At 47.2% G+C, this 12820-nt stretch overlaps 1 protein-coding gene across 15 annotated transcripts in view; it reads left to right on the forward strand.

Moving 5' to 3' along the window:
• The first annotated feature begins 8535 nt into the window (after positions 1-8535).
• The window catches only part of TADA2A (transcriptional adaptor 2A), a 522447-nt gene continuing 518162 nt past the window's right edge, over positions 8536-12820 (forward strand). For all 15 annotated transcript variants that reach the window (XM_077295519.1, XM_077295521.1, XM_077295529.1 and 12 more), the window contains exons 1-2: positions 8536-8890; positions 11720-11826. In XM_077295519.1, the coding sequence (XP_077151634.1) occupies positions 8638-8890; positions 11720-11826 (360 nt within the window). In that variant the 5' untranslated portion in view covers positions 8536-8637. The remainder of the gene's footprint in view (positions 8891-11719; positions 11827-12820) is intronic.

Genomic DNA, 12820 nt, shown 5'->3' on the forward strand with positions numbered 1-12820 from the left:
CATGTGCGGTCATTATACAGTGTATGGAGCATCATGTGGGGCCATTATACAGTGTATGGAGCATCATGTGCGGTCATTATACAGTGTATGGAGCATCATGTGCGGTCATTATACAGTGTATGGAGCATCATGTGCGGCCATTATACAGTGTATGGAGCATCATGTGCGGTCATTATACAGTGTATGGAGCATCATGTGCGGTCATTATACAGTGTATGGAGCATCATGTGCGGTCATTATACAGTGTATGGAGCATCATGTGCGGTCATTATACAGTGTATGGAGCATCATGTGCGGTCATTATACAGTGTATGGAGCATCATGTGCGGTCATTATACAGTGTATGGAGCATCATGTGCGGTCATTATACAGTGTATGGAGCATCATGTGCGGTCATTATACAGTGTATGGAGCATCATGTGCGGTCATTATACAGTGTATGGAGCATCATGTGCGGTCATTATACAGTGTATGGAGCATCATGTGCGGTCATTATACAGTGTATGGAGCATCATGTGCGGTCATTATACAGTGTATGGAGCATCATGTGGGGCCATTATACAGTGTATGGAGCATCATGTGCGGCCATTATACAGTGTATGGAGCATCATGTGCGGCCATTATACAGTGTATGGAGCATCATGTGCGGCCATTATACAGTGTATGGAGCATCATGTGCGGCCATTATACAGTGTATGGAGCATCATGTGCGGTCATTATACAGTGTATGGAGCATCATGTGCGGTCATTATACAGTGTATGGAGCATCATGTGGGGCCATTATACAGTGTATGGAGCATCATGTGCGGCCATTATACAGTGTATGGAGCATCATGTGCGGCCATTATACAGTGTATGGAGCATCATGTGCGGCCATTATACAGTGTATGGAGCATCATGTGCGGCCATTATACAGTGTATGGAGCATCATGTGCGGTCATTATACAGTGTATGGAGCATCATGTGCGGTCATTATACAGTGTATGGAGCATCATGTGCGGTCATTATACAGTGTATGGAGCATCATGTGCGGTCATTATACAGTGTATGGAGCATCATGTGCGGTCATTATACAGTGTATGGAGCATCATGTGCGGTCATTATACAGTGTATGGAGCACCATGTGCGGTCATTATACAGTGTATGGAGCATCATGTGCGGTCATTATACAGTGTATGGAGCATCATGTGCGGTCATTATACAGTGTATGGAGCATCATGTGCGGTCATTATACAGTGTATGGAGCATCATGTGCGGTCATTATACAGTGTATGGAGCATCATGTGCGGTCATTATACAGTGTATGGAGCATCATGTGTGGCCATATTTTTTTGGTTATTATTGTATATGAAACAGTTGTGATCAGCAGTGCTAAATGGCTGTGGTTGGGACTTGGATATGGGTGTGACTAGTTGTGAAATGGGTGTGGTCAGAGGCGTGGCCTAAACGCGCCGCAACCTTTATACCTCTTTCCCTTCAAGAGTTGGGAGGTATGGTACCGCATTTGCCAGATCACAGCAAGTGCCACAAATCCCATAGGGAATGAATGAAGCCAAGCGCAGTGTTGCCGTAAGTGATCCGTTGTAAGTGATCCGTTACGTGGCAGATGCAAAAAAACTGCCCGATCTGCTGCAAAAGGCTATTTTCACAACAGCGATTCTTGCCAAAGTCACTGCCGATAGTGTCATACTCACCAATGGGGAGGCAGCGCTAAAAGTGCCTAGGGCAGCAGAAACTCTAAATGCGGCCCTGCATGCGGCAGCGACTGCCGATTTAAGGCCTCCACCAGCTGCCTCCCATGAACCTCTGAGGAAGGCATCTGCCTTCTTGTCCATTGGGTCTTTTAAGACCCCCATGTCCTCAAACGGAAGGGCATATTTTTTGGATGCCTTAGCGATTGCCACATCCAGTTTAGGCGCCTTATCCCAGAAGGAACAGGATTGGTCATCGAACAGATATTTCCTTTTCGGAGTAAGTAGTGCCTTTCTTATAGGCTTGTTCCACTCTTTTTTAATTAAAGCCTGGATTTTCTCATTCAGAGGAAAGGCCCTTCTCTTTTTTTGGTCAAGCCCCCCAAACATTATGTCTTGAACAGATCTTTTTGGGTGAGGGTCTGCCAGCCCCATAGTACCTTAACAAGACTGTCAGTTCCCTCTATAGGGAAGCAACTACGGCCTCCCGAGGAAGATGATGATGAAGACGATGAGGAGGAAGAATTAGATGTGTCTGAATCCATATCTTCCCCTGAATCACCAGACTCAGGAGACTGAGATCTGTGCTTAGTCTTCCTTCGCTTTTCCCCCCCTTTGAGGGATCTAAAGGTCTCTTCTACCTGGACTTTGATCAGGTTTTTAAGGTCCGCTGCGAACCCGGGGAGGCCTTCTGACACTGTCTGCTGAATAAAAACACTGCGAAGTCTTTTTTCCCATGAAGATGGAAGATCTTCTTTACATAAGGCACATCTTATGTTTAGTTTTGCTTGCGCTTTTCTTCCCCTATAGTAAGAAAACACAAAGATAGGCCCTCACTATCAATAACTTTCACGAAGATCACTTGCCACCTTATGGACCCATAAATACCGGTTGGGGACGATCCATGTTTGTTATCGATTTATCCCTTGAGCCGGACGTTATGCTGAACTCCTTGCTGCCCAGTGATCCAGAACGCCCTTTCCCGGTAGAGTCCTGGTGTTCTTTCTGGGTTCGTCGCTTCTGCTGCAGTGGCGGCGGCGGTGGAGATGCCCTGGACAGGGTAGATGCTTGCTCTGCATCGCTCATGGCTAGTGAGCGCTGGCCGGTCTCCATTGGAAGCGTTTGCACCCAGGTGTGTCTTTGCTAAAATATCGGTGGATGGCGCCATTTTTTTTTCTTGCACATGCGCAGTTGCAGCATCGCGCACCAAATCCCACGCCTGCGCAGTTCGCCAGAGGCTGCGCGCACAGAGGCGAGGATTGCGGCGCTCGCGCGCGGTACTCCATCCAGCCACGCGTGCACAGAGACCCCGCTGCTTGAAATCTCGCGCGTGCGCAGACGGGAGCAAGATGGCGCCACGCATCACCGCATGTTGCTGGATTCCCGCAACCCCCGGGAACTACAGCCTGCAGACTGACGCAAGGGAGCAAGATATCGGCTCCTATCCATAGAGGGACCCCCCTTGGATACTGCTGCTGCTGGTGAGTCTTACGTAGATAGGTGGCCGAGGTCCCGCCACCTTTCTCCGCGCGCCCTAAAGGCCTACTAGCCCCAGCGGTGGCGCTTCAGGTCACCACACCAGCCGAGGCAGGGGGGCCCCCGCTGCCTGAATCGAGCTGATTGGCCCCGGAATTCCCACGACAAATCTTTCCTCCGACGGAGGTGAATCTGTAGGTCTCCCATCAAGGACAGGAAACCAACTGATGCAAGAGAGAGGTACCGCCTTTTTATCTGTAGGTTTCCTGTCCTTGGTGGGCGGATCCCCCTCTCTCCGTGGTGCCGTCATGGGCGTCAGAGAAATATGTCTTATATTCTAGGTTCTTCAAAGTAGCCACCTTTTGCTTTGATAACTGCTTTGCACACTCTTGGCATTCTCTTGATGAGCTTCAAGGAGGTAGTCACCGGGAATGGCTTTAACTTCACAGGTGTGCCCAGTCAGGTTTAATAAGTGGGATTTCTTGCCTTATATATACACTATGTTCCAAATTATTATGCAAATGACATTTTTCTCTGATTTTCCTAAATGGTCGGTGCAAATGACAGTCAGTCTAATAAAAGTAATCACCCGTTAGATTATACATTGAATTTTATTGAAGAAATCTCCCAATGATAACAGTATAATCTCCAAAATGAATAAAAACTTAAAACGCACTGTTCCAAATTATTACGCACAGTAGAATTTCTAAACATTTGATATGTTTTAAAGAACTGAAAATGCTCATTTGTGGAATTTGCAGCATTAGGAGGTCACATTCACTGAACAAAAAAGCTATTTAACTCCAAAACCTCCTAACAGGCCAAGTTACATGTTACCATAGGATCCTTCTTTGAGATCACCTTCACAATTCCTGCATCCATTGAGTTTCTGCTTGTATTTCTTTGCATGAAGTCAGAATAGCCTCCCAGAGCTGCTGTTTGGATGTGAACTGCCTCCCACCCTCATAGATCTTTTGCTTGATGATTCTCCAAAGGTTCTCTATAGGGTTGAGGTCAGGGGAAGATGGTGGCCACACCATGAGTTTATCTCCTTTTATGCCCATAGCAGCCAATGACTCAGAGGTATTCTTTGCAGCATGAGATGGTGCATTGTCAGCATGAAGATGATTTTGCTCGTGAAGGCACATTTCTGCTTTTTATACCATGGAGGAAAGTTGTCAGTCAGAAACTCTATATACTTTGGAGAGGTCATTTTCACACCTTCAGGAACCTTAAAGGGCCCTACCAGCTGTTTCTCCATGATTCCGGCCCAAAACATGACTCCTCCACCTCCTTGCTGACGTTGCAGCCTTGTTGGGACATGGTGGCCATCCACCAATCATCCACTACTCCATCCATCTGGACCATCCAGGGTTGCTCGACACTCATCAGTAAACAAGAATGTTTGGAAATTAGTCTTCATGTATGTGTGGGCCCAATGCAACCATTTCTGCTTGTGAACACTGTTTAAGGGTGGCCAAATAGTAGGCTTATGCACCACAGCAAGCCTTTGAAGGATCCTACACCTTGAGGTTTGAGGGACTCCAGAGGCACCAGCAGCTTCAAATAACTGTTTGCTGGTTTGTAATGGCTTTTTAGCAGCTGCTCTCTTAATCCGATGAACTTGCCTGGCAGAAATCTTCCTCATTATGCCTTTATCAGCACAAACACATTTGTGCTCAGATACAGCCACAAATCTCTTAACAGTACGATGATCACGCTTAAGTTTTTGGGAAATTTCTAATGTTTTCATCCCTTCACCAAGGCATTACACTATTTGATGCTTTTCAGCAGCAGAGAGATCATTTTTCTTTCCCATGTTACTTGAAAACTGTGACCTGCTTAATAATGTGGAACATCATTTTTAAGTAGTTTTCCTTTAATTAGAATCACCTGGAAAACTAATTATCCCATGTGTTTAAGATTGATTTCAGTGATCCATTGAGCCCTGAGACACAATACCATCCACGAGTTTATTTGAAAAACAAAACAATTAAATCTTTATCACACTTAAATCCAATTTGCATAATAATTTGGAACACAGTGTAGTGTTGGGACCATCAGTTGTGTTATGCAGAAGTCTGGTGGATACACAGGTGATAGTCCTACTGAATAGACTTAGCTGCTTTTTTCTTGCCATAATACAAATTCTAAGTGGCCATCATTACTTTAAGAAATGAAGGTCAGTCAGTCTGAAAAATTGGGAAAACTTTGAAAGTGTCCACAAGTGCAGTGGCAGAAACCATCAAGCGCTACAAAGAAACTGGCTCACATGAGGACCGCCCCAGGAAAGGAAGACTAAGGGTATGTGCACACGTTGCGGATTCTCTGCGGATCCGCAGCGTTTTTTGCAGTGCAGAAATGCTGCAGATCCGCAATTGATTTACAATACAATGTAAATCAATGAGGAAAAAAAAATGCTGTGCACACATTACGGAAAATCCGCTGCGGAAACGCTGCGGTTTAAAAGAAGTAGCATGTCAGTTCTTTTTTGTGAATCTGCAACGTTTTTGTACCCATTCCATTATAGAAAACCGCAGGGGTAAACAATGCAGCAAATCCGCAAGAAAACCACAGCAAAAACGCACAAAAAAAGCTGCAGAACCGCACAAAAAAAAAAAAAAAAACGCAGGTGCGTTTTCTGCCAGGAGAGGCAGAATCTGCACCAGAAATTCCTAAGCCTAATCCGCAACGTGTGCACATAGCCTAAGAGTCACCTCTGCTTCTGAGGATGTTTATTCGAGTTACCAGCCTCAGAAACCGCAGGTTAACAGCAGCTGAAAGCTCAGATTAGAGACCAGGTCAATGCCACACATAGTTCTAGCAGCAGACACACCTCTACAACAACTGTTAGGCCGGGATCACACACAGCGAGATACGGCCGAGTCTCGCAGGTTAAAAACAAGCTCTGGCACCGGCACTCCAGAACGGAGCATGCAGCCGCATAGCAATACATGGATGTTGGACAATACATGGACAATACAATGCATGCTCCGCTCTGGAGTGCCGGCATCAGAGCTTGGTTTTAAGCTGCGAGACTCGGCCGTATCTCGCTGTAGTGTGGCTCCGGCCTTAAGAGGAGACTGTGCAGCAGGCCTTCATGGTAAAATAGCTGTTAGGAAACTAAGGACAGGCAACAAGCAGAAGAGACTTGCTTGAGCTAAAGAACACAAGGAATGGACATTAGACCAGTGGAAATCTGTGGTTGCGTCTGAGGAGTCCAAATTTGAGATCTTTGATTCCAACCACCGAGTCTTTGTGCGACACAGAAAAGGTGAACGGATGGACTCTACATGCCCGGTTCCCACTATGAAGCATGGAGGAGGAGGTGTGGGGGTGCTTTCCTGGTGACACTGTTGGGGATAATATTCAAAATTGAAGGAATACTGAACCAGCATGGCTACCACAGCATGTTGCAGCGGCATGCTATTCCATCCAGTTTGCGTTTAGTTTGACCATCATTTATTTTAATGACCCCCAAACACACCTCCAGGCTGTGTAAGGGCTATTTGAACAAGAAGGAGAGTGATATGGTGCTACGCCAGATGACCTTGCCTCCATAGTCACCAGACCTGAACCCAATCGAGATGGTTTGGGGTGAGCTGGACCGCAGAGTGAAGGCAAAAGGGCCAACAAGTGCTAAGCATCTCTGGGAACTCCTTCAAGATTGTTGGAAGACCATTTCCGGTGACTTGAAGCTCATCTAGAGAGTGCAAAGCAGTCATCAAAGCAAAAGGTGGCTACTTTGAAGAACCTAGAATATAAGACATAATTTCAGTTGTTTCACACTTTTTTGTTAAGTATATAATTCCACGTGTTAGTCTACGTTCACATTTGCGGTCTGCGCCCCAGCGTTGGGCGCCGCAGCATCGCCGCATGCGTCATGCGCCCCTATATTTAACATGGGGGCGCATGGACATGCGTTGCACTTGCGTTTTGCGACGCATGCGTCACTGCGGCGCACGCGTCCGAGCGCAGAGGACGCAGCAAGTTGCATTTTTGCTGCGTCCAAAATCAACCAATAAAAGGACGCATGCGTCGCAAAACGCAGCGTTGTGCATGCGCTTTGCTGCGTTTTTGCATTGTGCGTTGCGGCGCCGACGCTGCGGCGCACAACGCAAATGTGAACGTAGCCTTAATTCATAGTTTTGATGCCTTCAGTGTGAATGTACAATTTTCATAGTCATGAAAATACAGAAAAATCTTTAAATGAGAAGGTGTGTCCAAACTTTTGGTCTGTACTGTATATAACATGGGGGCACTTGGTAAGGGGCTGCACGGGTGGGTTTGCTTTCACACTAGCGCTTTGGTGCGTTGTGATGTGTAGCAATCCTGATGCTTCCCGATCCAGATTGCATCCCTATACTTAACATAGGGACGCATGGACCTGCGTTTCCTTCAGGATTTTTCATGTGCTCCCAAACCGCAGCTTGTTGCGAATTTTGGATGTTAAAAAAAATCTGCAGACATCCTGGTACGTGGCAGCGTGACAAAAAAACAGGATTGTCAATGTAGGCACCCTCGAATCAGCATGCCTGTGTCCAATCTGCAGGTGGATGTCATACTGCGCAGGCTCGGAGCCCCATTTTTTTTCCTTTCACCAGTCTCTCCCCTCTCCTCTTTCCCCTCTGCCCCAGAAGTCAGAATTTCACATTTCCAACCAAATCCTGATCAGGATGCAGTTCCATGCAGAAAAAATACGGATGCAGATAAATCTTACCAAGAGCGAATGACTACAGCAATGTACAAAAACCGCCACATATTAGGCTACGTTCACATTTGTGTTTTTGGGCGCAGCGTCGTCGACGGATACCGATGCATGCGTCATGCGCCCCTATCTTTAACATGGGGGGGTGCATGGACATGCGCCGGTATGCGTTGTCATGCGTTGTATGACGCATGCGTTTTTTTTTGCGCACCCGACAGGGCGCAGACGATGCTACAGGTTGCAGTTTTGATGCGTCACATTTCCGAAGAAAAACGCATGCAACGCACCTGCGTTGTTAATGCGCCAAAAAAACACAGTGTCTACGAAAAACGCATAGGGCGCAGTTGCCTGTGTTGAGCCGCGTTTTTTAGACGCATGCACCTTTTGACTAAATGTATTTTTTGGGGGGGGCGTTTTGGATCTTCAATTGTATAGGACAACGCATGCGTCAAAAAACGCTGCATTGTGTACGCGTTTGACGTGCGTTGCGTCGACGACGCTGCGCCCAACAATGCAAATGTGAACCTAGCCTTAGAAAGTAATACGTTAAGACTACAGCCGAGTAGCAGAGGGCCGCTGTTCACAAGAGCGAACAATCTGAGGAAACAGCAATGCTAAACAACAAAAAAAAAAAACAGGCTTCACTAGATACTTACACAGGTGTATAATGAGGCTCTCACTGACTGTGTAAACTAATTCTATTTAGAAAAAGAGCCGGTTCGTGAGCCGAAGGAGCTGGCTCTTTATGGTGAGCGGAGCCGAATGAACCAGATCACGAAAAGCTCTATCGCTGCGTGTGCATCTTTCCATATAGCCATATACTATGTGCACGCGCAGACACACCCAGCCAAGGAGATCACAGAGAACTTCGGCTGTTCGGCTATCCGCCAGTCTTGCCTGCCTTTCCTAGGTCATCAGGAGCGCTGGCAGAGGATTGGCTGTAGGGTGGAGGAGGCGGGGCTAAGAGCCGGGAAACATCGTGTGTTTACTATGGACCGACTGGCTCCGTTCCGAGGTTCGTACCGGGCTCACTCTCAGTCATACCGAGCGGTGGTGGCCATAGGGACTCTCCCTGTGACGCGGCATCGCGCGCCTGTGCCGCACATTAAGTACACGGGTCACGGGTGGGCAAGTTTCCATTGTATGTGGTGGGTGCAGGCGACACGACGCCACCTGTTGGGCTGGCGCTGCATTACCTTTGTTCTGTAGTAACCAGAGAACCCTTTGTAGTAAACTTCTCCCGCACCTGCTTAGGGCCAATGTGGAAGAATGTCAGCCCTGCTTATTGCCATCAGTAACGGCCTGTACCGCTATCCATGATCACGTGATGGACACACTACTGGCTGTCCACTCGTGTCTATTTCGGAACAGCTGTCTGCTCACCATCAGATACTGCATGGCCTGTTGCACCGACTGCACGTCACCCTCTGGCTGCCCCACACTGGTAGTCTGCTGCCCCATCATATGTCCATAATGTGGGCTCCATCTCTGCTGCCCTATCACGTCCCTGATGTGGGCTCCATCTCTGCTGCCCCATCACATGTCCCTGATGTGGGCTCCATCTCTGCTGCCCCATCACATATCCATGATGTGGGCTCCATCTCTGTTTCCCCATCACATGTCCATGATGTGGGCTCCATCTCTGCTTCCTCATCACATGTCCATGATGTGGGCTCCATCTCTGCTGCCCTATCATATCCCTGATGTGGGCTCCATCTCTGCTGCCCCATCACATATCCCTGATGTGGGCTCCATCTGTGCTGCCCCATCACATGTCCATGATGTGGGCTCCATCTCTGCTGCCCCATGACATGTCCCTGATGTGGGCTCCATCTCTGCTTCCCCATCACATATCTATGATGTGGGCTCCATCTCTGCTGCCCCATCACATGTCCATGATGTGGGCTCCATCTCTGCTGCCCCACACCACATGTCTATGATGTGGGCTCCATCTCTGCTGCCCCAAATCACTTATCCCTGATGTGGGCTCCATCTCTACTGCCCCATCACATGTCCATGATGTGGGCTCCAACTCTGCCTGTTGACATGTGGTGACATCTCATCTGTTCCCGTTACATGTCCATGATTTGGGCTCATCCATCTCTGCTGCTCCCATTATATGTCCGTGATGTGGGATCCATCTCTTCTGCCTCCTTCACATGTCCTTGATGTGGTATCCATCTCTTCTGCCTCCATTACATGTCCATGATGTGGGCTCCATCTCTGCTTGCAGACGTGTGGTGACATCTCTGCTGCTCTTATTACAGGGCCATGATGTGGGCTCCATCTCTGCCTGTGGACATGTGGTGACATCTCAGCTGCTCCCATCACATGTCCATGATGTGGGCTCCATCTCTGCTGCTCCCATCACATGTCCATGATGTCGGCTCCATCTCTGTTTGCAGACGTGTGGTAACATCTCTGCTGCTCCTATTACAGGGCCATGATGTGGGCTCCATCTCTGCTGCTCCCATCACATGTCCATGATGTCGGCTCCATCTCTGTTTGCCGACGTGTGGTGACATCTCTGCTGCTCCTATTACAGGGCCATGATGTGGGCTCCATCTCTGCCTGTGGACATGTGACATCTCTGCTGCTCCCATCACATGTCCTTGATGTGGGCTCCATCTCTGCTGCCCCAAATCACTTATCCCTGATGTGGGCTCCATCTCTACTGCCCCATCACATGTCCATGATGTGGGCTCCAACTCTGCCTGTTGACATGTGGTGACATCTCATCTGTTCCCGTTACATGTCCATGATTTGGGCTCATCCATCTCTGCTGCTCCCATTATATGTCCGTGATGTGGGATCCATCTCTTCTGCCTCCTTCACATGTCCTTGATGTGGTATCCATCTCTTCTGCCTCCATTACATGTCCATGATGTGGGCTCCATCTCTGCTTGCAGACGTGTGGTGACATCTCTGCTGCTCTTATTACAGGGCCATGATGTGGGCTCCATCTCTGCCTGTGGACATGTGGTGACATCTCAGCTGCTCCCATCACATGTCCATGATGTGGGCTCCATCTCTGCTGCTCCCATCACATGTCCATGATGTCGGCTCCATCTCTGTTTGCAGACGTGTGGTGACATCTCTGCTGCTCCTATTACAGGGCCATGATGTGGGCTCCATCTCTGCTGCTCCCATCACATGTCCATGATGTCGGCTCCATCTCTGTTTGCCGACGTGTGGTGACATCTCTGCTGCTCCTATTACAGGGCCATGATGTGGGCTCCATCTCTGCCTGTGGACATGTGACATCTCTGCTGCTCCCATCACATGTCCTTGATGTGGACTCCATCTATGCTGCTCCCATCACTCACATGTCCATGATGTGGTCTCATCTGTGGTGACATCTGTGCTGCTCCCATCACATGTCCATGGTGTGGGCTCCAACTCTGCCTGCGAACATGTGGTGACATCTCAGCTGCTCCCATTACATGTCCATGATATGGACTCCATCTCTGCCTTCGGACATGTGGTGACATTTCTGCTTCTCCCATTACACGTCCATGATATGGGCTCCATCTATGCTGCCCCTATCACATATCCGTGATGTGGACTCCATCTCTGCTTCCCCCATCACACGTCCATGATATAGGCTCCATCTCTGCATGTGGACATGTAGTGACATCTCTGCTGTTCCTTCATCAATTTAGTTTGGAGACAATTACAGTAAGTGACATAATTTGATTGTATGCAACATTTGTCAGACTTTGGTGACAAAGGGGTGATGTTGCCCACCTATTAGCACAACGTAGGGGACTGCTGTGTTCTGTAGTTTCCTTCTCTTGTTGTAGTATAAAGAGATTTTTTTTATCTTGTTTTCCCCTAAATCTAGGTGATGCTTTTGATAAGCCACCATGCCGCGGATGTTCTTCTTATCTCATGGAGCCTTATATTAAGTGTGCTGATTGCGGACCTCCTGAATTTCTACTTTGTCTGCAGGTAAGTCATTTGTAGCTTTGTCAAATTTTGCTATTCACAGATATTGGACTGGTTTAACTAATGTGGCAAATTACGTTGAAAATACTGCACCAAAGTTGATACACTCATCCTTTCTGTGGGAACCCTGTTCTAATGTTTGAAGCCTGAATCTGAACAGCAAATCGCATTTGATGTATGCTCTCAAAGTTTCCATTCTTTTGAGTGCAAGAATTTTAATGCATTGCATGCAGGTCAAAGTGTCTAAACTGCAGATGAAGACCAATCACAACAGTGTGAACATAGTCTTTTTGTTTTTTTGTGTGTGAATATATTACATTTTAAAAAATGCTTATATTGAATTGCTGCTTGTAAATTTATCATCTACAGTTGATGCTCTAACATTTTGGTGAGCCTGTGCTGCCAATCTAAAGAAGCAGAGCTGCAATGTAAAGCATGGATGGGGGGTAATGCAGAAGCATGAGTGTCTGTTAATTTCACTTTAGCTTAGACACCAAGAAAACAGTATAGGTATGTTCCATACCTACTCATTGTTCTGTTTGAGGGTGAATGCATGCTTTGTATATTTTGTTGTGGAAAATTATGCTACTTTCTTCTTCTTCTTCTTCTTCTTATTATGGTGCTTGAACCCTCCTAGGTTCAAGCAACATATTGTAATCCGATTTCTTATATTATTTTATTATTATTATTATTATTATTGTTATTATGGTGCTTGAACCTCCTAGGTTCAAGCAACATATTGTAATCCGATTTCTTATATTTTCTTATTATTATTATTCTTCTCCGCGTTTTCCGCAATTAATGCGGCCCGAACCGCTCGGCGCAGAGACCCCGTTCAGGCGGCGTTTCGAAGGCCTCGGTGGGGACAGGTGTGCTATGACTTTTATAGTCGATCCGATATGTAGATTTTATTTAAATCGCATTTAAAAAAAAAAAAATTCCCATAGGAAATAATGGCGAACTTTCCATTACCCCGAACTTGACCTTCCAAAGATGG

This window comes from Ranitomeya variabilis, chromosome 3 (genome assembly GCF_051348905.1).
Source record: "Ranitomeya variabilis isolate aRanVar5 chromosome 3, aRanVar5.hap1, whole genome shotgun sequence".
In the NCBI taxonomy this organism is placed as follows: Eukaryota; Metazoa; Chordata; class Amphibia; order Anura; family Dendrobatidae; genus Ranitomeya; species Ranitomeya variabilis.